The sequence below is a fragment of the Monopterus albus genome, unplaced genomic scaffold (genome assembly GCF_001952655.1).
Source record: "Monopterus albus unplaced genomic scaffold, M_albus_1.0 scaffold1.1, whole genome shotgun sequence".
NCBI lineage: Eukaryota > Metazoa > Chordata > Actinopteri > Synbranchiformes > Synbranchidae > Monopterus > Monopterus albus.
Genome location: NW_018127881.1, coordinates 2,318,237 through 2,341,151, shown reverse-complemented (window position 1 = coordinate 2,341,151; position 22,915 = coordinate 2,318,237). Strand labels below are relative to the sequence as shown.

The 22,915-nt window shown below is 38.6% G+C and overlaps 1 protein-coding gene across 1 annotated transcript in view; it reads left to right on the top strand.

Annotated features, from left to right (window-relative positions):
* Positions 1–14,236: 14,236 nt before the first annotated feature.
* The window catches only part of st7l (suppression of tumorigenicity 7 like), a 14,770-nt gene continuing 6,091 nt past the window's right edge, over positions 14,237–22,915 (top strand). The window contains exons 1-11 of the mRNA XM_020622320.1: positions 14,237–14,435; positions 14,861–14,943; positions 15,640–15,799; positions 15,884–15,938; positions 16,143–16,258; positions 16,475–16,553; positions 16,889–16,977; positions 17,347–17,447; positions 17,647–17,761; positions 17,882–17,954; positions 18,081–18,183. Of these exons, the coding sequence (XP_020477976.1) occupies positions 14,267–14,435; positions 14,861–14,943; positions 15,640–15,799; positions 15,884–15,938; positions 16,143–16,258; positions 16,475–16,553; positions 16,889–16,977; positions 17,347–17,447; positions 17,647–17,761; positions 17,882–17,954; positions 18,081–18,183 (1,143 nt within the window). The 5' untranslated portion in view covers positions 14,237–14,266. The remainder of the gene's footprint in view (positions 14,436–14,860; positions 14,944–15,639; positions 15,800–15,883; positions 15,939–16,142; positions 16,259–16,474; positions 16,554–16,888; positions 16,978–17,346; positions 17,448–17,646; positions 17,762–17,881; positions 17,955–18,080; positions 18,184–22,915) is intronic.

Genomic DNA, 22,915 nt, shown 5'->3' with positions numbered 1-22,915 from the left:
TCTGGTTTTGTTTCACCTGCCATTAATCTGATTAATGTTTATTGCAATTGTTATCACCTTTTGAAGACCTTATACTGGATGCAGTGGATTGTGCACAAAGTTATGCTTTTGGACAGATGCATGAGAAACAAAAACCACATGCGTGCAAAAATATCCTCAACACTAGTTTAACATTCATGTTCCAAACTGTCACCACCTGACATTTAGATCCTCTGACCACCTTTAAACAGTCATACAAACTCTCTCTCCCTCTGTCTCTATCTGCGTCTCTGCCTTTCTCTCTTTGTCTCCTTCCTTCCTTTGAGGTCAGAGAACCACAGCCTTAGTGTTTTTTAGCTGCTCTTACATGTCTTTGTGGTTGCATCACTTCCTTCTCACAGGTCCCTTCGATGCTGCTGCATTGACACGTGAAAGTTTGTGAAACACCAATTCAGACATCAGTAGCACAGGGGCTTGAGCCCAGTGAACCCCGTCCCAGAGATCGGGACCCAGAGACGGCCCATGAAATGAGCTGGAGTTGGAAAATCACCGTAGGGACATTCCACGCTCTGCTGCCAATTTCACTATCATAATCAACCTCAGTTTGTAGAATGATATTATAGGGCCAACTATTTTTGCTGACGCTCTCACTATGCACAGATTTTTTCGGGGGAGTGCAGAAAACTAGAAAATATTATGATAAGAAAAAGTCGGGGTAGAATAGAACTGATGAATTTTTTTTTCTTAATTTCTGATCTTAAATGTTAAATTTTTAAATTAGTTTTATGAGTTTGATCACTAGTTTTGTTTGAATAAGTATCTTAATTAATAATTACTTAGATTACATAAGAGATTTGCATTTTGCAAAACAGTTCAAGTAAAAGAATTACAAGACTAATGTTTGGCCCATCTAAACATCAGCTGCGTCTTATTAAAATCTAAGAGGTCATATTGATCCGAGTTGATATTAATCATGTTATTACTCCATATTAAAAGGTATCTCAACATTGTGATATACTGCCCAAACATACCAACACTGCTACTGTCTTTAGGCAGTACATCAGAACCGCTTCAACATATTACATATGTATGTCTGTGCAGTTATAATCAAACAAGCATCACTCAGTTTATTAAATCATCTCTGTCATTCCTCCTTGTGTTAAAAGACAAAGCATTTAGTCCTCCTCTTTGATCATTTTTTAAATCAGGTTTAGTGCCACAGAGATGTTCTGTCACTAACTAAAACTATACGAACATAAGGTACGTCCAGGGCCACCTCATATATACAGTATCAAGGTTTATTACACAACACACCTAATAAATGTATTTTATGAGATGTGTCATTATTTCAAAAATCCTCAGCAAAAAGATACATGTTAGATTTCAAAGTAAATGGTCATATGTCAAGCAGTACCTTGAAAGTAAAGAATTAAGTTTCATTTTTCTATACTGCTCCTTTTTGCAGGTCTTGAGGTTTATTATAAACCACAGCTGCATGTGAGAAAGTAAATCACCCAAGGTAAAGTACAGGTTATGATTCCTCACATTTTATATTGCTTTTGATTCACTTTGCTTATGAATCGTTTTCTCAGATCTGCTATAAGCCACACAAATGAAACATGGGGGAAAACCTATAACATCTGAAGAACAGTCCCTAAAGTTTCTGGCCCTGATTAACAGAGCTGCATTAGCAAATCATGCAAAACATGGATGTGAATATTAATGTGAATGCGGCCTGATAAAACTTTTCTTTCTTTTTCTTTGGCATGATGACATTTGTAGACTACTGGTGCATTTTGAGCAAAAATCAGTTTGGTTGGGTGATGTATTACTTTATTTGAAGGGATATAAAGATGTCCAGCCAGGTAAACATGAAGTAATTACAGTTTGTACACAGCTGTAAATCAGAATGTTGCACCACAGTTAGCAGTTAATAGTTATTGCTTTTGTGCCAGTAACACCTCATTCATCTTAATGCAAATCAACATATTGAGAAATAGCTCAAAATGCAGATTCACACAGTAAACATTATCATAGTGTTCTTGTGATTGTGTGTTTTAGACACTTCAACATGTGGACTGCAGGCACTGAGATTTGAACCTTCATCCTTCTGGTTGGGAGACGACTGCTCCTAATATAAAAACATCATCATCAAAGTGCATCATTGTTTGCACTGTTTGTTGCTTGCTAATACTGCTTATTTTGTTATATTACACAGCCTTATGCTGCTTTACTGTCTACTTGCCCCTTGCATGGGGATATGTACATGCACATTGAGAGCCGATGTACCAGAATCAAATTCCTCGTGTGTCCGACACACCTGGCCAATAAAGCTGATTCTGATTCTGATCATCAAGCTGATGGTCATGTGTCTAGTCTGTGTCCTAATACAATATGAACTGTCAGTCAGTTTTGGTTTTTGTTTACAGGAGTTTGGGTTTTTGTTTATAATTGCAATAACAGATTATACTTATTTATTTCACTCTTTTAGTGTAGAGTAATATGTAGCATTACTATCCCATAACTTGTGCTTTACCAGAGTCATTTACCCCTGAATTTTACTTCGTAATATCTCAATAAGAAATCAGGTCAACAGGAGTTGACCAAAGTGCTTTACAGAGAAACGTTTAGAATATAGTCAAGTAATTAAAAAGGTAGTTTTCACTATGACAAAGAAGATAAAGAAAATAATTTCAAAGGACTAAAAGTCAGTTTTGTAAAGGTGAGTCTTTAGCCGAGATTTAAACGTGGTAATAGGCTTGACGATAAATGAGTAAGGCCAGTCTCTATGATCGATTTGGAACCACCTGTGGGTGAAACAGGGAAAATTAATTTACTCTGATGTTCCCACTGTTTCATTTTTATTTAGTTGTAAAAAAAATTTTGACCTTCCCACATTTAAAATCCTCAAAATAACTTGGGAGAAACTAAAGCTTGATAGTGTTGTTTGGTTTCAGTGGGAAGGAGAGCTGCATGTTGTCTGCATAGCACAAGTAACATATATTGAATTTCCGAAACACAAACCCCAGGAGCATATAGTGAAAATAAAATAAAGCCTAGGATGGTATCTCGGTGCATCCCCAGGAGACGGTGGCAGAAGATGAAAATTATTGATCATAACTGATATACATCTGTGTTGCAGGTATGATTTAGACCACCGTGATGCCTGATCCTGAATGCCTACCATGCTCTTGAGATGGTCCAATAGTATACAATGGTTGGCCATATCAAGAGCAGCATAAAGGTCAGATAGAATTAAAATGGCATGGTTTCCAACACCTTAGGACAGTAGTAGGTCATTTGTTACCCTTAACAGCTCAGAGTCAAAGCTGTGGTGCATCCTGAAACCTGACTGGAATTCATTCATTTTCTAGCGCTTAGTCCCGGGGTCATGGGGGGGGCCGGAGCCAATCCCGGCCGGCAATCGGGCAAAGGCGGGGTACACCCTGGACAGGTCGCCAATCCATCGCAGGGCCAACGAGAACATGCAAACTCCACACTGAAAGGTCCCAGGTGGGCTGACTGGAATTTGTCTGTCTTATTCCAGAGTTTTAGAGGGGAAGGTTTTGAGAGAGGACAGAGGATATTTATAGTCAGATTTAGTTTTCTTTGTTTTTGTTAATGGCTGAATGGCCATTTAGTAGTGACAGCTTTATTAGGGATGGCCCTAGTGTATAAAACATTTATTTAAGAAGGAGAGGTGGAATTATATCCAATGGGCAAAGGGTGTCGTTCATCTCTGAAATAATATGAGACAAAAGAGTAAGGGAAATGGGTTCAGTGGATAAAAACTACAGACGGTTAAATATTCAGCTCTAAGCAACATGTTTATTTTCACATCAGGTCTTGTACTGTTGCGCTGGCCTACTCAGAAGTGCAGGCACCTGATTTATACAGACTATCCCTAAATCAGATATGTTTTTAGAACTGTTAAGACCAATGGAATTATAGGTTTTTCTAAATTGGCCTTTTATACCCAACAACAGTTGTGTGCAAATCTTTTGTACTAATTCAAATTAAAAAAAAACTCATCTCTGAACAGTTTTTTGCTATTAATGTCATTCCTCAAATATCTTGAAATTCCCGAAAAGTTAACTGTATTGATTTGTAAAAGAGAGAGAGACCTGAATGCAGACAGATGAACTAGATTAATATACAGTATGTCTATTATAGACTACAGTAGGAGACCTCTCTGAGAAAATCTCTGTGTACTAGGGAATAAACTCCTGCATGTCTCATGTTTGTGTCTGTGTATTAGTGAATGGTTTTTCTTGCTGTAAATCTTCAGGATATTGCACAGATCTATCAGGTAACTAGAGCCAGTCATCTTCATCCAATTGCAATGTCCATCTGCCTTTGGTATGTACTATTGCTGTCAGTCTCCTAACACCATCACAATAGAATATGCTCATTAGTACTGTGTTGCACTGTGCTTCAGCATTAAGCTCCTACTACCCTTGACTAATTTCCTGTTTGTATCGAGAAACAAAAGCTCTCAAATCCCCCCGTGGGCTCCGGAGTGGCTTTACTGCACATCAAACTATGCTAATTACCTTTTGCATGATTAATTGGGCCAATTAGAATTAGTAGAGGGGGAAAAAAGATTCTTGGCAAGGTGCGAAACATTAATTAGTCATAAAAACGTTTATTAGTGCTCAAATTTAATCTCACTGAGCACAATGGGATTAAGAGGAAAAGACAGTTAATATGTGATGTGTTCAATCACTCTCGGCTGCTGATGGAATAATGAGTGTCACCGCTTACACTGTGCTCCATCTCTCACACACACACAAAGTCTCCATCCCATACCACAGTTACTGTTAGAAAACACCCATGTTCATCCATCATACAAAGTGGCAGTTGTAACACAAACATTCCAGCTCTGATTGATGAGTCAAGACCATACAAAAGACCTATACACAGTAATCCCATACAAGATTTATAGCCTGAAGGCAATGCATTACAAATTTGCAATAACGAAATCAACAACAATAGCAGCAGGAGCATCACCGCATCACCAGCAGCTAATGGTGATTTAGCTGTGGCAGCATTTATAATAGTATGGTATGGCATCTGTAATAACAATGTTGCATTGCACTAGTTTACACATTTTATCTGTAGCGTGGGAATTGACAGCCGCAGGGCAGTTGTTTATGATGGTGAAACAACAAGCAGGTGCACTATGGGCAGTGAGGAGTGTGTGGGTGTTTTCTCACATTTTACATATCAAACAATAAAATAACACAGGGAGGGGTTTTACTGTACAAAAGCTTGATCTATAAACTATAACTGTAATCCGCTTTCACACACCTATGTTATAAACTGCAGCGTGTTGCAGATTAAGTGTATTAGAAATTGATTGCAGATACTTTATATGCCCCAAGTTTTTTTGTTTGTTTGTTTTTTTTACTTGGGGCATTTTCTTCTAAATCTGTTCACAGTCTAGAGCAGTCCTCTCCCTCAGTAAAATGTTATGAGCCTGTTGCTTCCTTCCAGGGAAAACACCCAAACAGGGTGAAATACTGAGAACTTGAGACGAAACATGAAACTTTCGAAAATCACACCTAAGTGTCTTTCCACATTAGAAACACAATCCAACAGGGCGACTGCTTCGGTAATGAGAATGTTTGCTGGCTTTAACCATAAAACGTTTATCTTCAGAATTTCAGTGTGGTTTCATCACATTTTGTTACTGTACCACGGAAGCAAAACATTCTCACATTGATGAGGTTACAATGTTTTGATGAAACTTGGTTCACACCTATTTATGTACTGAATAGTATGTGACAAAAACACTATATGTTGCCTTTTGACAGCTAATGTGACAAACTTTCTCTTCTGCATTTTAGACTAATAAACAAACCTCAATGGGATCACTGGTAGAACAACTTTTAACTTTGACATTAGAACTTAGCTGGTTTAAATGCATTAGTTAAACAATGGGGTAAATATACATGCACTGTAAAATAGTAGACAGCCATCTAATGGCATCCACTCATCTTTTATCATCTACTTGCAAATACATAGGTTCATTTCTTCTTCCTTAACACCTGTGACATAAAATGACAGTCAAATGTAACAAATTCGTGTGCTGCAGAATGACCCTAAACGTATTAAAATAAGATACGATCATCCTTTATTGTGACCTCCAGTCGGTACAGCAATAGAAAAAACATAACATATGAAATAAGACCATATAAAAACTGCTGCTGGGTAAAAACTATTCTTGAATCTAGTGGTCCGTGATTTGATTGAACCATCTACCTGACGGCAGCAGTTCAAAGAGTGAACGTCCAGGGTGTGACATGTCCTTAAAGATGTTCTGGGCTTTTTTGAGGCAGCGGGAACTGTGTAGTTCTTCCTGAGTGAGGAGAGGGCAGCCGACCATCTCCTGGGCCGTATTAATGACCCACTTTCCTCTTATTGAATTAAGTTTCTGAAGAAACGTGATTAGTGTGCATGGTTTGAAAGTTACAGCTTAATACTCATCTCCTGTTTAATTTAAAGAAAGCAGACACAATGGAAACTTTCTCTGTGCATTCTATTGCATGTTTAGCTATTTCTTCCAGGGCTAGTCATGATGGAGGTTGATGTAACCAAGGTCACCAGGAGCATCCTCAAGTGTTTCTTTGTATCAGCTCTAGTACAAAGGTGACTCCAATAGGAACAGCCACAACTTTAAGGTTTTTGTTGCAAATTAAGTACAAATTCAAATTTGGTCATTGCATGAATAAACTGTTGTTGACTGAACATGTTTTCTCAAGCTTAGTTTGCTTGACAGAATAACAACATCTTGAGCCAACTTTAAAATGTATACAGAAGCCGACACATTCCTATATTTCGCTTTGTTTGATGTCCGTATGTTACAGTGATGCTTCTCTACATAAATGACCTGGGTTTGAATTGATAAGAGGCCCGACAATGACACAGCTGAGCACCAGCCCAGTTCAGAATTTTCAGTGGAATGAACTTAAATGGTCCAATGTTATTTTAAATGAAGAAATCACAGGTAAAACTTTACAGCAAATCTGGACAAAAATCTCATTCCTTTTTGTCTTTTATGTGACTTCTATGAAAATCTTTTGAGCAGTGGTGATATAGAAAGCAATAATGTCCAGCACTAATTTAATACCTTATTACCATAAGCCTGGTGCAATGCATGCATAATAAATTGTTGTATCTTTTACACAGCTCAGGCATATGGTTGAGAGACCGGATTCTTTTCAAACTGCACTAAATTTGCATGATAGGCAGTGAGAGTTGGATGGATTTGGGGATTATATGAAACACAGCTTCCATTTCCAGTTCATTGTACTGAGGAGAGGTATCACATTTACACAGATGGCAAGGAATTTAGAAATGCACAGCTTCTGTGAACCATAAAATGTGCACAAGATAAGAAAAAAAAAATCTCTTCAAAGACAGAATCTATACAGTTTTTTGTTTGTTTGTTTTTTAAGAAAAGGTTTTCTAGCATTCTGTATTCTTAACTGGGCTACAGCTACAGTTAGTATAGTTGGTTTAAGCCACACAGGCTCTGGAGACTTTACCAGGACAGTGATAATGACCTCTAGGTCATTCTAGAGGTCAGCCCAGGGAACATATTACTGTATGGTTGACTAGCACAACCCGACAGTACACAACCATCTAACTGTATTCTGACACTACAGTGGGCACTTACTGTATATGCATTGTTAAAGTACAGATAGTTTGGTAAATAAATCTTTGTTTCTTCAAGGAAGTCAAATGTTGTGGTCCTTCTTTGTTAAAACATTGCAATGTGGTTTTACTTCATTTTCAAGTTATGTTTTTCAATCACTATTTTAAATTGTATAACTGCATTATTTCCCATTTTTCTTTTAATTACACTAGACTGCAACATAACATGTTCTGCCTTCATGTTGTCAATCATTTAATTTATTAGTGGGTTTAGCTTTTAAAGAACTGATTACCTTCTTACTGTATTTATTTTTAAAAAGCATTCTGGTTTGCCTGTCATCATGGTCTGTGCTTTCAGTTGACAGCTTTATTGTGAAGACGGACTCAACTCATCACCCCTCATGTAGGTGTTATAGTTGAACTTAAAGAGCATGATCTTTACTTTGCCACAGACTTTTAAAAAAGGGGGTTCTCACAAATATGAGCGGTAACCTCTCTCCCTCTTGCTGTCAGCTTGAATACATTTGTTCCTTATGTCTGACTCAGTTCTCGACCACAAATACCAGTGGCCAGGTAACGTTGATTTGTAGTGACATCAGGGACAAAGCAGTAGCCGTGTTAATCAGCGTTGTTTTCTCCAGGTGACGCTAACATGTTCCATTTCGCTGTAAAAGGTCAGGCAGGTGAATTAGTTGTGGTTCACTGTGGTGTTTTGTTTTCTGTCAGTATCCAACAGCATTCTCTTATACTGTCTGCTGACTGTGGAAAGTCAAGTAGGGTTGTGTTTTAACCTAAATTCCATATGTAATGTTTATTATACCCTGTTCACATTTGTTTTTCCTACATCGGGGGTTTATAGCAACCCATCTAGTAGAACTAACCTTTAAAATTGCTAGAAACAATGCCATATTGATCACTTATTGTACAGAAATGTAAGAAACAAGAAATAATATGCTCAATTTAAGACAATTAATTTGGTTGTTAAATGATTTATTTAAATGATCTGGTTTAATTAATTCAATTATTTCAAAAGAACACTTTGCATTCTCCCACACTCTCATGGTTTTCTTCTTTCTTTTTACTGGACAGTGAAAATGGAGACCGGAAACATGAGGATATGACAAGCCACAGCCAGCATGAAACTATAGACATTACAGATATGTGCTGCAACCATTTGGTTAACAGAGAACTCCAGCTTTCCACAAAGTGGCTGACAGAATCTGACTGTGGTGTGCAAAACAAATTATGCTGAAAAAGCTGAAATATGATGAAAAAGATTACGGTAGCTGTATCTTAAAATTATATTCTTGCATGATCAAACCCTGTAAAAGGTGCATTCATCCTCAATCTGTGTCTGGATCAATATCCAATAATCCCTCTATTCCAACATCACCCCACAGTTGATGTCACTGTACTGAAAATATTCATTATCAATAATATTTTTGACAGTCAGGGCATTATTCTTTAGAAGCTGATACAGCCAGAAGCACATACATACATACATAGATACATACAGTAGCTCTGTTTTGTCAGTATTTGACCAACATGCTAGTTGGTTGTGGTTCCTAATGAACACATCTTATTCTATTGGGGAGAGGGGGGGTCTTTATTTCACTTCAGTTATTCAGTTAGCATTAATGCAGTTTCATTTCACATCTCTTCTACTTGCCATATGCAGCGGTGGTAGGGGGTTGGTCTTTTTACATCTGTCTTAAATTACTGTCAGTAAAGGCCATGCACACCCACTGCAATCATCAAATTTCAAAATCTACACGGGGTGTTAGGTTTACATAAAATTTTTAGTAGAGCCACTAAGCTGTCAGGAACCATGCAGTAGTGTAACTAATGTCAAGAACTCACTTCTAAATTCAAAGTTGTTTTCTCCAGCTTTTTTCCACTGAGACTGAACACGTAACTAGTGCACAGCAGCTGAGTGTGCCTCATTCTTTGTCTTTGTCACTGTGTTTCATGTGTTATAAATGTAAGGCCAATCTAAAGCACAAAGCCCTCTAAAATTAGCTTGCATATGAGTCACCTTTGAAACCATCCCATAAAGGTTACATGATTCTCAACTGCAGTAACTGCAATCAAAACCTGTTGACTCTGATGGGGGACTTAAACCACAGCGACCCAAGTGCTGTCGTGTTCCTTTGCATGCATTCACGTTCAGTGAATTGTTGTATTCATCATCTGGTGTTATCATTGTGATGTTTGAAACAATCACTGTGGAGCATTGCCTTTAACCGTGCGGTCTCTGTGGATGGCTGTGTTGTTATTTTGACCTGTCAGTCCATCACTTTAATATATTCACAACTGATGAATGCATTGCTATGAAATTTAGTGCAGACACTGACGCCAAGAGGATGAATCCTACTGACTTTGGTGATTCCCCCGAATCTTCGGGTAGCACCACAAGGATGACATTTGAGATTTTGAATGAGTCAGCTGTAATTTGTAAGTGCCAAGTTGCAAATGTTACCATGCTAACATGCTAATCTGAGATGGCGAACATGATATACCTGCAAAACGTCAGTATATTAGCATTGTCACTGTGCACATATTTTATTTGGTAGCATTACTGTGCACAGGCTCACAGAGCTGCTATTGTACCTGTAGATTCTAGTTATTTTTTAAAGCATTTAGCTGAGACATTTGTTCAGAAAAAGCATAAAAACAATAGTTTTCAGCAGTGTTACAATGCCCGGTGATAAGCACGCAGGCCAGACAAAACATAAGCAAAAACAGTAGGGGTTGACAGGAAAAGGGGAAATGATAATCACTCAAAAGATTTTAGTTGAGTTTGATGAGATGAGTTCAACTGACTCATAATGACCCTGTCTAGTGTTTTCCATCCTCAATAACCATAGTTATATTTTTTTTATTTTAAGGTGGTGGTGTTACTACAGATATGTGTAATGTCTACAACCTACTGCAGAGTAATTCCTACTACAACGCTTTCATTTCACTATTAATACAGTGCCAGGGTAAATCTTTCATAGTTTCAAGATAAAAATATGTCTCTGATATGTCTGATTTGTCTGTTACTGTTTGAGCAGTATTTTTGTTTATGTTTAGATTATGAATTGGACCCTTATCTTCTGTTTCAACACTGACAAGCAAAATAACTCTCACAACAGTGGCAAAGAAAAGAAAGGATGTGAACAAAGTACTTCAACTTGCAATGACGTCAGACGTCCTCTCACAGTACAAATACAAGTTTGCTTATTAACATTAAAAAGGCAGGATTTACTCTATTTGTGCAGCTCTAATTTTTAGTGCACAAAGACTTTAATTATTCATGTTGTTTGCAGTTACACATTATTTAACACCTTTCTGAAAGTACTAGAACACCTTACAAGCTCCTGCAACTCATGATGCACAGTTGTTCATGCACAGTACCTGTGGTTTTTCGATGCACCTTGCCTTTTATTTTTATTGTTACTAAAAATGAGGCTCTGCAGCATAGGGGAGTGAATAAAAGACCCTGACTGCATGAAGGTAATTCATATGTATTATTCATCTCTGCCTCTTCCATTTATACTTACAGTTGGCTGGAGCTGTATACAATGAAAAAGCCAGTGTAAAAACTGAACAGGAAGCTGCTTGCTGTTCTGTTCGTTCCCATTTTACTGTGCTTATACTGATAACAATGATGATTACATTCAACATTCAAATGGAATACATTAGGGATTTAGCTGTGGTTCTAATATAGGATTATTAAAAAGGTCAAAAAGAAATATCCTGCTGTAGATATAGCACATGTGTATGTAAGTAACTGCTGTAAATTAGTCATTACTCTAATGTAAAATCAGCATTTGCAGTTGTTTTGTGTCCACTTGTCCTCATTAGTTTAAAGAAAATACAGTTGAAATGTTGGTCCCTGACCCTGTTATGGAGGAAGTCATTTTTCTGTGGCGCCATTGCTTTCAGATGTGGTCAAACGGTATGAGTTGTAGAGGGAGAGTCCCCTTGTTCAGACTCTAATATAAACTCACAAAGAGAAAGCAGTGTGGGAGACAAGAACCAGTTTCATAAAATAAGAAGTTTTCCATCCTCAGGGACCACCAAATGCAGAGCTGACACACGACCAGTGCACAATACACCAGTGCACAATACTGTGCACTGGTGTATTTAAAGCAAACTTTATTACTCACTAAAATTAGATTGTGTCCAAATCTCTGCTAAGATCGCACTAAAATGCTTCACTGACATCAAGAGGATGCAATTAACACTTTTATGTGAAGTAAAGAAACTATGTCGTTAACCTAAAATATTAATACATGTTTTTGGAGGTTTTTTTTGTTGTTTTTATAAATACTCATTTGTTTAAACTGCTGGCTTTGTGAACAATATGATCAACAGAACACTGTATATTTTCATGTCTTAAGGGGCAAGCCTCTTAAGTAATGATGAGAGTGAAAAATGCAGTGCAATTTAGTGAAAACCATGATTAATTATGTATGATTAGAAGACTTAAAAGCTTTGGGGAGAGAAAAGGAAAGAGAAACTACACCAACTGAACATGAAGTCCAGAATGGCTGGATGGATACCAGACATGAAATTGTAAATGACCCTTAAATATGCATGTGACTACAGAATGATGAGCTTTATTGCTTCTGCATGGTTGGGCAATGGCTGACCATTTGTTTACAGGTCATATCACACTTCTGTCCAGTGTTCACAAGTTTTATATTAATGTTGTGTTTTATATTAGAAATTTACTGTGTGCAAAAGTGAACATTTGTCTCACGTGCATCTGACTTGTGTTGATATTTAACTGCTATAAGTAGTGCAGTGTAAATACAAGAGAAGATAAGGTTTTCAAGCTGGTATATTCATGGAAGCTACATGTATGTTTTATCAAAGAATGAGTCACTGAACTGAGGTCATTTGGAAATGTTCTTTCGTCTGGAAATACAGTCAGATATGCAGGTCGTGCTATAAACTCTAGATAATGTCTACAAACCTGTGTTGTTCCCTTTTCTCTCCTTTTTAAAATTCTTTTCTTTTCCCTCTCTTCCTCCCTGTCAGTGGCATCATGCATGTTTTCACCTCTAAAGTGATTGTACCTGATTTATATGACAGGCCTTTAACCCTGCGTGTGCTTGTCCATCAGCATCAGGCAGAAAACACCCAAGGGCATGTGTGAGCGGGACCAAATCTGGCTCTCTGTCATTCAATGACTCTAACCTCCATCTAGAATACACTCCAACAAATCACATTTATTCCTGCACTGTTAGGAGATGTGAGTCACTCACATAAGGTGAGAACTGCTGTGGGCTGAATGCATCCAAAAATACACTTATACCTTTCTTGCAACGGTCTTGTTGAATTGTTTATTTCTGACAAATATATACTTCTGTTGGTATGTAAATCATGGGAATAAAACAGTGTGAATATGTGATGATTGGGACTTTGAATAAAGCCAAACCATTTGGATCCAACCCTCAGCCTTAGATAAAGCCTGAAGAAATGTTTGGTGATTAATTTGTATAAATTATGAGCTCAAATTATAATACATTTACATGCCTGAAAAGGTGAATTTCTAAAATTGTAATGAATTGTAATGAATTCAGAGACTACAAGGAAGTAAACAAAACTGAATGTTGTCACCACCTGCAGTTAGCAGATGGCAACAGAAGCAAATGGTTTTATGATGTAAGGGCCCCACTTATTGGACATAAATAGAAGTACATGCTACAGTGGGCAGAGCTGTTTCTGCCTGTGTTTTCCCTCATTTATGGCTAAGGCCATGAATGTCAGAAAATATCCCCGAGCATTAGGTCCACATCTATCAAGCTTGTGCTTTGCTCTAAGCAAAGACAAATACTGCTTTCAAATATTACTTGGTGTGTATTACATTAATATTTCATATAAATAAGGTTGGCTGGATGGACAAATAAGGTTGATTTACTTGTTGAAATTTCATTTTAGCATGCTCCTCCAGGATTACTCTGTGGGCAATAAATCATTACGAACCCTGTCACTCAAATCTCAGAGTAAAAGAAATAAATGTTCTTTAAAATATATATCATTATTATTATAAGCTATTATATTAAATAGCGATGAAATAATTGCTTGAATAGTCATGTAATTATTGTTGTACTCAATGAGTCAAAAAATGCCAGACATCGTGATTACAGCTTCTCGGGTGTGAGGATCCCCCCTCTCTCTTTTAATCACAGTAATATGAATATTTTATTGTGTAAATAAAACAAAAAAAAATATGACTGTGGTGCAGTGGTGATAAAAAAAGCATTTACTTGATTAATCAAATAATTAATCATAATCATAAACAATAATGTAAATAATTCTTAGCTGAGGCCCTAGTAAACAGTGGACTGATGGAGGAAGCTATTCAGATCCCTCACTTAAGTAAAGCAACAACAAAAACTCTCGCATTCGATGGTAAAAGTAGCCTACAGAAACACCAGCAAAGTACGTAAAGTATCAAAAGTAAAACGACTTACTACGCACACTGAACACACACCACCGGGTGCACCACAATATAAATATTTTCTAAAATATTTTAGATTTGTCCGGAAATGCATTTCTAAGCAATTTCAAAATAGAAGTCTTCTTGCTTCGTGGTCACGTGACTCATCTGTTTACAGACATCCGGAAAAACATGGAGGAAGCCACTGGCAGTAATCCTCAATCTCTTGGCTTTACTGAGAAATTAAAGTCTTGGCTCTCTTGGTCATGGACTTACGTGTGCTTCATTTGGTTCGGCATGGTGCTGGTCATGATATATGTCCTGTGGAGCCCGCTGAAACTGCAGGAAACTCTTACCTCAGGTGAATTAATGCAGCAGCTAGCTAGCTATTCTTAGCCTTCGGGTATCTTGCTTTAGTTGGCAGCAAGAGAGGTCTGGTACTTTGACAGCTGATTATCGGATTGTTTCAGACACAAATAGAGGCGACTGTTAGGTTAGATTTATATCGAGTATTTAGAAATCTATCGCCATTAACTAAATGCACTATTGTTTAACGACCATGTGCCAGTTTTAGCTGAGATTAGTTAGTAGTTTATTGACGCGTTACCAAGTTTGCAGCTGTGGGCTTGATCTATGAGATTCTCTGTTGTAGACAACCTTCGACCAATTTTGTTCTGTTGGTATTACAGCTGTTAACCATTTTCTTTTATATGATCACAACAGAAGAGACCAACCTTTCGTATCTCAGGCTGCACTGATAGCACTAATCTGTTCTTCATCTTTCAGCTTCAGTGTTTTTAAATACACTGACTCCGAAATTCTATGTGGCTCTCACTGGAACCTCCTCTCTCATATCTGGACTAATCCTTGTGAGTTATCGCCTTAATTTTTGTATGTCAACAAGAAGTACAATGAAAATTAAAGTAATTTAATAATAGAACGGTCAGATTGTAAATTGTAAAAAGGCTTCAATACTGATCAAAAATAAATCCAAAAAATAATTAGTAAAAAATAGAACATAAGAGACTAAATCCCATCATAAAAGATATTGGAACATTACTACAGCTTGTTTAGAAATGTGATAGCAATGGGAGCAAAGGAGTTTTTATAATGCCTAGTTTTACACCATGGGACTAAAAGCCTCTACACAGAGAAGGGAGAAGCTGAAACTCGCTGAGCAGAGGGTGCAGGTTGCCATTTAAAATGGTGTTGGCCATCTGCTGTAACTGTCTAGTATACAGGGACACTGGGTTCAGTTGTGACTCACAGGTCAACTTACTTGACCATTTTACAACTTGATTAAGAGAGTTACTCCTGAACCATGACACCAACGGTGTAGCCACTGGTGCCCCTTTTCAAACTTCAGCTCTGAATCAATAATTGTCCCAAGGTGATTATAAGATGAAACACATTGCACAGATTGGCCCTTCATGGTTGTAACATCATTAATATGAACATATTTTCTAAAATGAATTATCACGTCTTTATTATCACTGAATGATAATTGAGTAATTATTGCTTTATCTTTTTGTAAGTCGTGTCACCACGTTTTGTTGTCCCCACAGATATTTGAGTGGTGGTATTTCCGTAAATATGGGACCTCATTCATTGAACAAGTGTCAGTGAGCCACCTGCGTCCTCTCCTGGGAGGAGTGGAGAGCAGCTCCACAACTGGTCTGTTCTCATCGGTTAATGGAGAGGCAGAGCCTAGACCCAGTGTTTCAGGTAAATATGTATTTAACACAAACCGTAACAGCAATACTACTCATCATACTACTAGTGCTAATACCAACATCTTCCCTTTGCCAGAGTGCAAGGTCTGGAGGAATCCTTTGAATCTGTTCAGAGGAGCAGAATACAACAGGTATGTGTGATTTAGATAATTAGCTGTTTAGAATACATTTAATAATGCTTACAATGGATGGTTTATAATATGAAGCTATTTATAAAGGTACATACCTACTTAAACATGCCATGTCTTTGATGCAAGAAAATTAGTTTCATTTCATTGACTGCAGGTTATAAAATGGTAGCAAAACAGGTTCTATTTTACTTTATTGCCCTACAGGTACACCTGGGTAACAGGGAAGGAACCATTAACATACTATGACATGAACCTGTCTGCTCAAGACCATCAGACCTTCTTCACAGGAGACACTCAGCAGCTGAGGCCAGAGGATGCTGGTGAGTTATAAACCCATACAGACTAAATCCTCAGTTGAGTCATAAACCTGCTAGTGTATTTCCATGGAGGAGATTTCTCTGTTTAATAGTAAATGTTCACAAGGAACTGTGTTTTCTTTTTGGTTGTGGAACTTTTAATTTGGATGAACACAATTGTTTATGCCAGGACTGTAATGTCATATTTGTAGTAAGCCCGAGTTCATAATCTCATTACAGTCATGCAGAAAGCCTGGAGAGAGAGAAATCCTCAAGCCAGAATCAGAGCAGCTTACCAGGCCATAGAAATAAACCATGAGTGAGTCTTGCTCTTACACACTTACATATTATGTCCTTAAATACTGCATTCATAAACACACCACTGTGTCATTAAAATAGCATTTGCTCTAGTAAAGCGTTGAAAATGGAAGTATTCAAAGTAAAAGACTGTGATGCTTGCTTCAGTTGATAATATAAATATGTGAATATAATCATGTGATGGCCTTTTTATGGGTTGTTTCATAGTGAAATTATTGCCTTGAATGCATTAAGTATTGCATGTGCATTCAAACACAAATATTGCATTCTTGTGTACCACAAAGGATAATATAAGGATGGACTGTCTTTTTGTGTATTGCATTTATATGTGTGCAGATGTGCTGCAGCCTATGTTCTCCTAGCAGAGGAAGAAGCAACAACTATCACAGAAGCTGAACGCCTCTTCAAAAAAGCATTAACTATTGGTAAGAATGAATTTAAATATACACTAAGAACTCAGCCATTGTAAATCCTGATGCACAGTAGCAGAAAGATAGTTTTTAAGAGTAACTACACCCAGGTTTAATCCTGCTTGTGAAACAAAGATGTGCAGATCGACTGGTTACTTTAAACTGCCCATAGGTATGAATGTGAGTGTGAATGGTTGTCTGTCTCTGGGTGTCTGCCCTGTGATAGACTAGAGTGTATCCTGTCTCTCATCCAATGTCAACTGGAATCAGCTCCAACCCCACTATGACCCTCTATGGGATAACTGGAATAGCTAATGCATGGATCAGTTAATGAATAATAAGTGTTTTGTTTATTAAATGACTCTTTCTCTTTGTCATCTACAGCTGGAAAAGATATCAACTTACTAGTGTACATTAAACGCAGGCTGGCAATGTGTGCACGAAAGCTGGGACGCATTAAAGAAGCAGTGAAAATGATGAGAGATGTGAGGTTTTCTTTAATCCAAATTGGACTTTGTCAAAATATCACCTTGTAAAACTTACCGCTACAGTGTGCAGCTTGTCAAATTACTCATGCCACTGAGTAACTGAGTCAGCATGCTTACTGTACTTAATTGAGTGATAGTATTAACAAATACTATAATGGTATGCACAGTGCTTTATTATTTATTTATCTATTTACAGCTAATGAAGGAGTTCCCACTGTTAGGAATGTTAAATATACATGAAAACCTCCTGGAGGCACTGTTAGAGCTTCAGGCTTATGCTGATGTCCAAGCAGTTCTTGCCAAATATGATGGTAAGACAATCAAATAAACATTTAACATTTCCATCATCACACTTCAGTTTCAATAAATGTGTCCTAAACTGTACTGTATGGCTTATGTTTCATGACCCTAGTTTCTTTCTGCCATTGTAGACATCAGCTTGCCAAAATCAGCCACTATATGCTACACATCAGCACTGTTGAAAGCACGGGCTGTATCAGATAAGTATGTTTCCTTTTGACTCATAATGTTTCAAATATCTGCTAGTACTGAATCTTGCACAGTTAAGCATCACCAGTAGTAACAGCAGAATGTGTTGAACAGTGTTTCATATGAGGTGTTTTGCTGCAGGTTCTCTCCAGAGGCAGCATCAAGGCGGGGGCTAAGCACAGCAGAAATGAACGCTGTGGAGGCCATACACAGAGCTGTTGAATTCAATCCACACGTGCCAAAGGTCAGTCATTAGACTTATAAGTATCACATAGAGTCTGATGACTGTTGAAGCCCTGTAGAACCTGCTGATCACATTGTGATGCGGTGTTCTGCTCCAAACATGCATAAACTTGACTTAGTGGTGAATCAGTCCCTTTTTCTACATCTGTAGAAATCTGTATTTAATTTCCACATTAGTTATTAGCTGAAAAATCTGTTTGACTTTGTCAACGATCTGAAATTATAATGTTTGAAATTACACATCTCCTTCACAATTATCTCCTCCTCTGGTGATTATTGGGATTGTATGATCTTACAGTTAACAATTCACATCCCGTTCTCTTTCTGTCGTCTAGATTGTTTTTTTTAGATATGGCTACTACCTGGTCTGCATGCTCCATGCAAGTTCTTTGAGTGGCTATTTTACACATTTTTTTTCTATATTCAGTCTGATTACCTCTGTACGAGACATGCTGAATACTTGCTCACCAGCAGGTGTCAGTGTAGGTCTTCATACAGTAGCTCTCAACTCATCTCACCTGTAGGTTCAGCTGTAGACACTGAATTCTAGTTTGTATGTGCTTTGGCAGTTCTTTATGTATATGAGTGTCTTTGATGATTATTATGTTCTAGTTATTTTAAAATGTTCCCATTTTATCTGCTGACTACTGTTAAAAGATAATGCATATTTTTGGAATCTAAATGTGTTGTTTTAGAGTTTTACCCTTTGGATCCCAAGAAAAAGTTTAAATGTAAGTTATAACAAATACATTGGTCACAATAATAGATACCAAAGTGCAGCTCTATGTAGACTTTGAACCAGGGCACACATGGGACTAACCTGGATATTTCTCTGGCCTTTCCCATCAGTTCCCACCAGATTAGATGTCACACACTCACATGCACACACAGGGTCAGACACAACTAGTTGCAGCAGAGTTCTGTCTCAGTTTAGCCTTTGTAGTGTGCTGTTGTTTCATCTCATTTGACTCTTTTTCTGAGAGAGAGAAAGAGAATCAGTGTGTTTAGGAGGCTAGACGTCAGCCAGCACTTTGATCCAGCCTTTGGTTTTAAAGTGAGGGCCCTCATCTCCAGTGTCTTTCCAACTGCTCCCTTTCTATCCTGCCCAGAGGCAGCCGTCCTCTCCCCTCTCATCACATATCCACATCCTCTTTCTTATCTGCTCAAGTTGCCTCATCATCTCATATCTGTTTGAGCTAAAACAGAGAGTCTGAAAATTAGCTCCACTGCCAACTTTATAAAAATGACTTCTGTGTAGCTGAATAGCTAAATGACATGAAGCACAGCTTTCATGTGTGATTATTGTTACAGTAAACTCATGGTTCGGTATGTAACTCAGACTTCTGATACTTACCAGGCCTCATAGCAGAGTTGTCAGGTTTTTGAACATGTACTAGTGTGAGGGAAGGAGGGGTACTGTTACTTGGTATTGTCTGACATGTCTGAGTGCACCCGTGACTCTGGTCTTTGTAGACACCAGCTGACCTGCTGTCCCCTAATGCAGATTCATCACAGGATTTTTGCAGAAAGGATCCCTTACAAATGATTTGACTGGACAGTGCTAATAGTTTTGAATATTATTTTATAAGCAGCATCAACAGGTGTTAATGCAGGAACAGATTAGGAAATTACGGCTGGTTATAGCTAAATGGAAGGTCAGTAGTTTGATCTCCACGTCTGCAGAATATGGAAAGTAAAAGTTGCCTTTGAGCAAGAGTGTTTAGTCCCCAGTGCTCTTGTGCAGCTGTTGAGTGACCAGCAGATCCATCTTCTGGGCACCATGCTTATCTGTATTTTTTTGTCTGTAATTTGATAACACTCCATCTGGTAGTTGTGGAGATACGTCAAGTCTGAACCAAAGTGGCAGACTGACCTACCAGCAGATCATCATTTCCGCCCCTAGAGCCATGCCGCTAGCATGGTTAATACGAACAGCCTCTGCCACCCTTGAAGAGGTGGCATAATACAGCAACAATGTTAGGTCAAGCATTAAGTGTGTGTTATCAAGCATGCCAATGAGACTATATTTGAATATCATGCTAGGCCACATCACATGAGCTTATTCAAACTGCTCAACAAGTTATACACACACACCAAACCCACATCCACGCACATGTATGCTTCAGTACCAACTGTTTCAAGGCAAACCATCCTAACAGAATGTCCCTCACCAGCTCCCCATCTTTTCCCCTATTTCCTTATTCCAATTTCCTTCCCTCTGTTTTCCTCTGCTCCTCATCTTCCTGCCCTTCCCTTTTTATCCTACTCTCCTCCCCCACCTCCAGCTTGTTTTGTCTGTCCATTCCATTCAGCTTCCCTGTCAGCCGGTGTTTAAGAAGCTGACAATTTGCTGGATGGTTAGATAGCTGATCAAGTGTTCCTGCTACCTGAACCCGCTTTACATTTACATTTCCTGCCACTTTGGTCCATACACATTCATTTTGAAGCAGTCTTAGTGACCCAGTCCCATCTGGCGTGCTAGTTTACTCCACTTTGGAGGGCAGTTTCTCCTCTCACCCTATTCTGGTTGACACGCTCTCATCTAGATCACCTGCCAAGGCTCAGAAATGTAGACGTTTGCTTAGTTTACCTCTGAAATTGGCTTTTAGGTTTGTGAATTGAGACAGAGTAGCAGTCCTGGATTTGTTGTGAATTAAGATGGATGAGATGATTCAGAGAAGGAAAAGGGGGGTACTTACAATCTGCCTCATCGTAGCTCACTTTCAGATAAATGCTGTGTGCTTTCTGAACACTTCCCCTTCTCTCAGTAGAGGTTGAAGCAGCCAGTAGCAATAGTGATATTTGCCTGTGTTCCTAAACACCTGTTGACTTTAAGTTCTGTTACAGTACACGTGTGTGTGCGTCTGACCCGTACAGAGAAACTGCAAGGCTTAGGTCATTGTTGCCTGTGTGTCCCATTGTGAAAGGCAAAGTGCAGCAGATTAGAATCAGAAGGCAATGTATGAGTTATGATCTGGGCTTATGATTACCCTGGGATAAAAGGAGAACATGAAACTCAATCCCTTCATCAAAGGGGCGACAGGGAGCGGAGAAGCAGATGGAAGAATGAGAGAAAGGGAGGGACCAGCATAGAGGACTGAGGTGTCACCAGGTCTAATGCCACAGTATGTGAGGAAAGACAGCTGAAATATGTAACAAAAATTTAAAGTTTAACCAAATCAAATTGGCTCACTTATGGATTGTCAAAATGATCACACCTTAAAGTTAAGATGGGCCAAACATGAAAACCAGCATTCCTACTTGTTATTCATTTCTACATGCATTTCCTGCCGTCTTAAAGAGTTATATAAAATTAATGTATGTTATTTTAGCAGTTACGGTATTTGTTCTGCACTCAGTGGAAACAGAAGATGGTGAAAGGCTGAACGATTTGTGCTCAGAATAAAGGAGAAAATGATGACGAAGGCAGACGGTCAAATGTCTTGGCTGAAGCAGAGAGAGCTGATTTAAGTTAGTCAGACAGAATACAGGGGTGATGTGTAGCTGTTTATCCTTGTAATGACCACAGAGGATGTTAGGATTAAAGACAAGAGGGCAGAGGACAGGAAGGTCAACTGGCATGTTTGAATGAAGAGGAGAAAGACTGGTGATGCGGAGTTTCTCACCTGCTGGGTGCTTACCTGCTTTACTAAAGCTTTATTCATCAAGGTGAGGTGGTGAGGAAGGCACAGGCAACGAGCAAACTGTCTGAATATAGCACATGTATAATAATCAATGAATACCAATAAACATCTGATGAATATGGCTGTTATTGAAGTGAGGTGTTTAGACCTAACATGCTGAGGAGAGAACATGATACACTGGTTCAGGAGAAGGAGATTTAAATTGTGTGTAAAGTTTTTTTCTTATGTGTTTGGATGAATAGTCGGAGTGTATTTTTGTTTGCAAACTGGCTTACCTCAAAGTTCCACTTGCTGAATTGATTGATTGCCCTGACAGTCTTAATTGTGCAAGGTTGTACTAGCATGAGGCAGTGAAGAGGGAGGAAGAAGATGCTGAGTGAATTCAGATCAGTGGCGAAGCGTGTTTGTTCATGCAGTGGGTTAAGTAGAGGTAGGGGGAATTAGAAACAGATTACCAGTCTGGGTACTGGGACATTGGACCAAGGCTTATTGTCTAGCCAGCTGAAGGAGGATGGCAGACAACTGGAAAAAGGGATGAGGTAGGCTGAAGAACCTGGGCAGGCTGTGATCATGGGGGCAAGAGTGGAGACAGTGGAAGGCAGGGAACGATGGGTGAAGCAGCATGGTCTGGCTGGCTGGCTAGCTGGATAGATAGATGGATGGATGGCGGGCTGAGCCTTTGACCATGGAAGGGATTAGACAGGATTAGCTGTGGGGTAACCTTCCCAAAGTGACAGTCTGAGATCCAGAGCGCTGTGAAGCTACCGCCTGGGAATCCAGCCCAGGGGGCCCCAGCCCCACACATGCGTTTTGTCTGACACAGACCCCTGCCATACCATAGACATAAGTTGCATAGATTGGCAGGTTCATTAGAGTCATTACACACAGTGACTTGTCTATTGCCAGAGCTAGGTCTTCTTTAAAATTGCATATTGCAGGAAAGCAATGCACAATATATTCACATTGTTATTTCTTATTTGGTGTTATTTCTGAAGTCAGATCTGATTTATAATGTGCAACTCTGGGATGTGAGCCTTTGTCAGCACAGTGAACCAACTGACTCACTGGGACAAACTTACACAGTAGGGA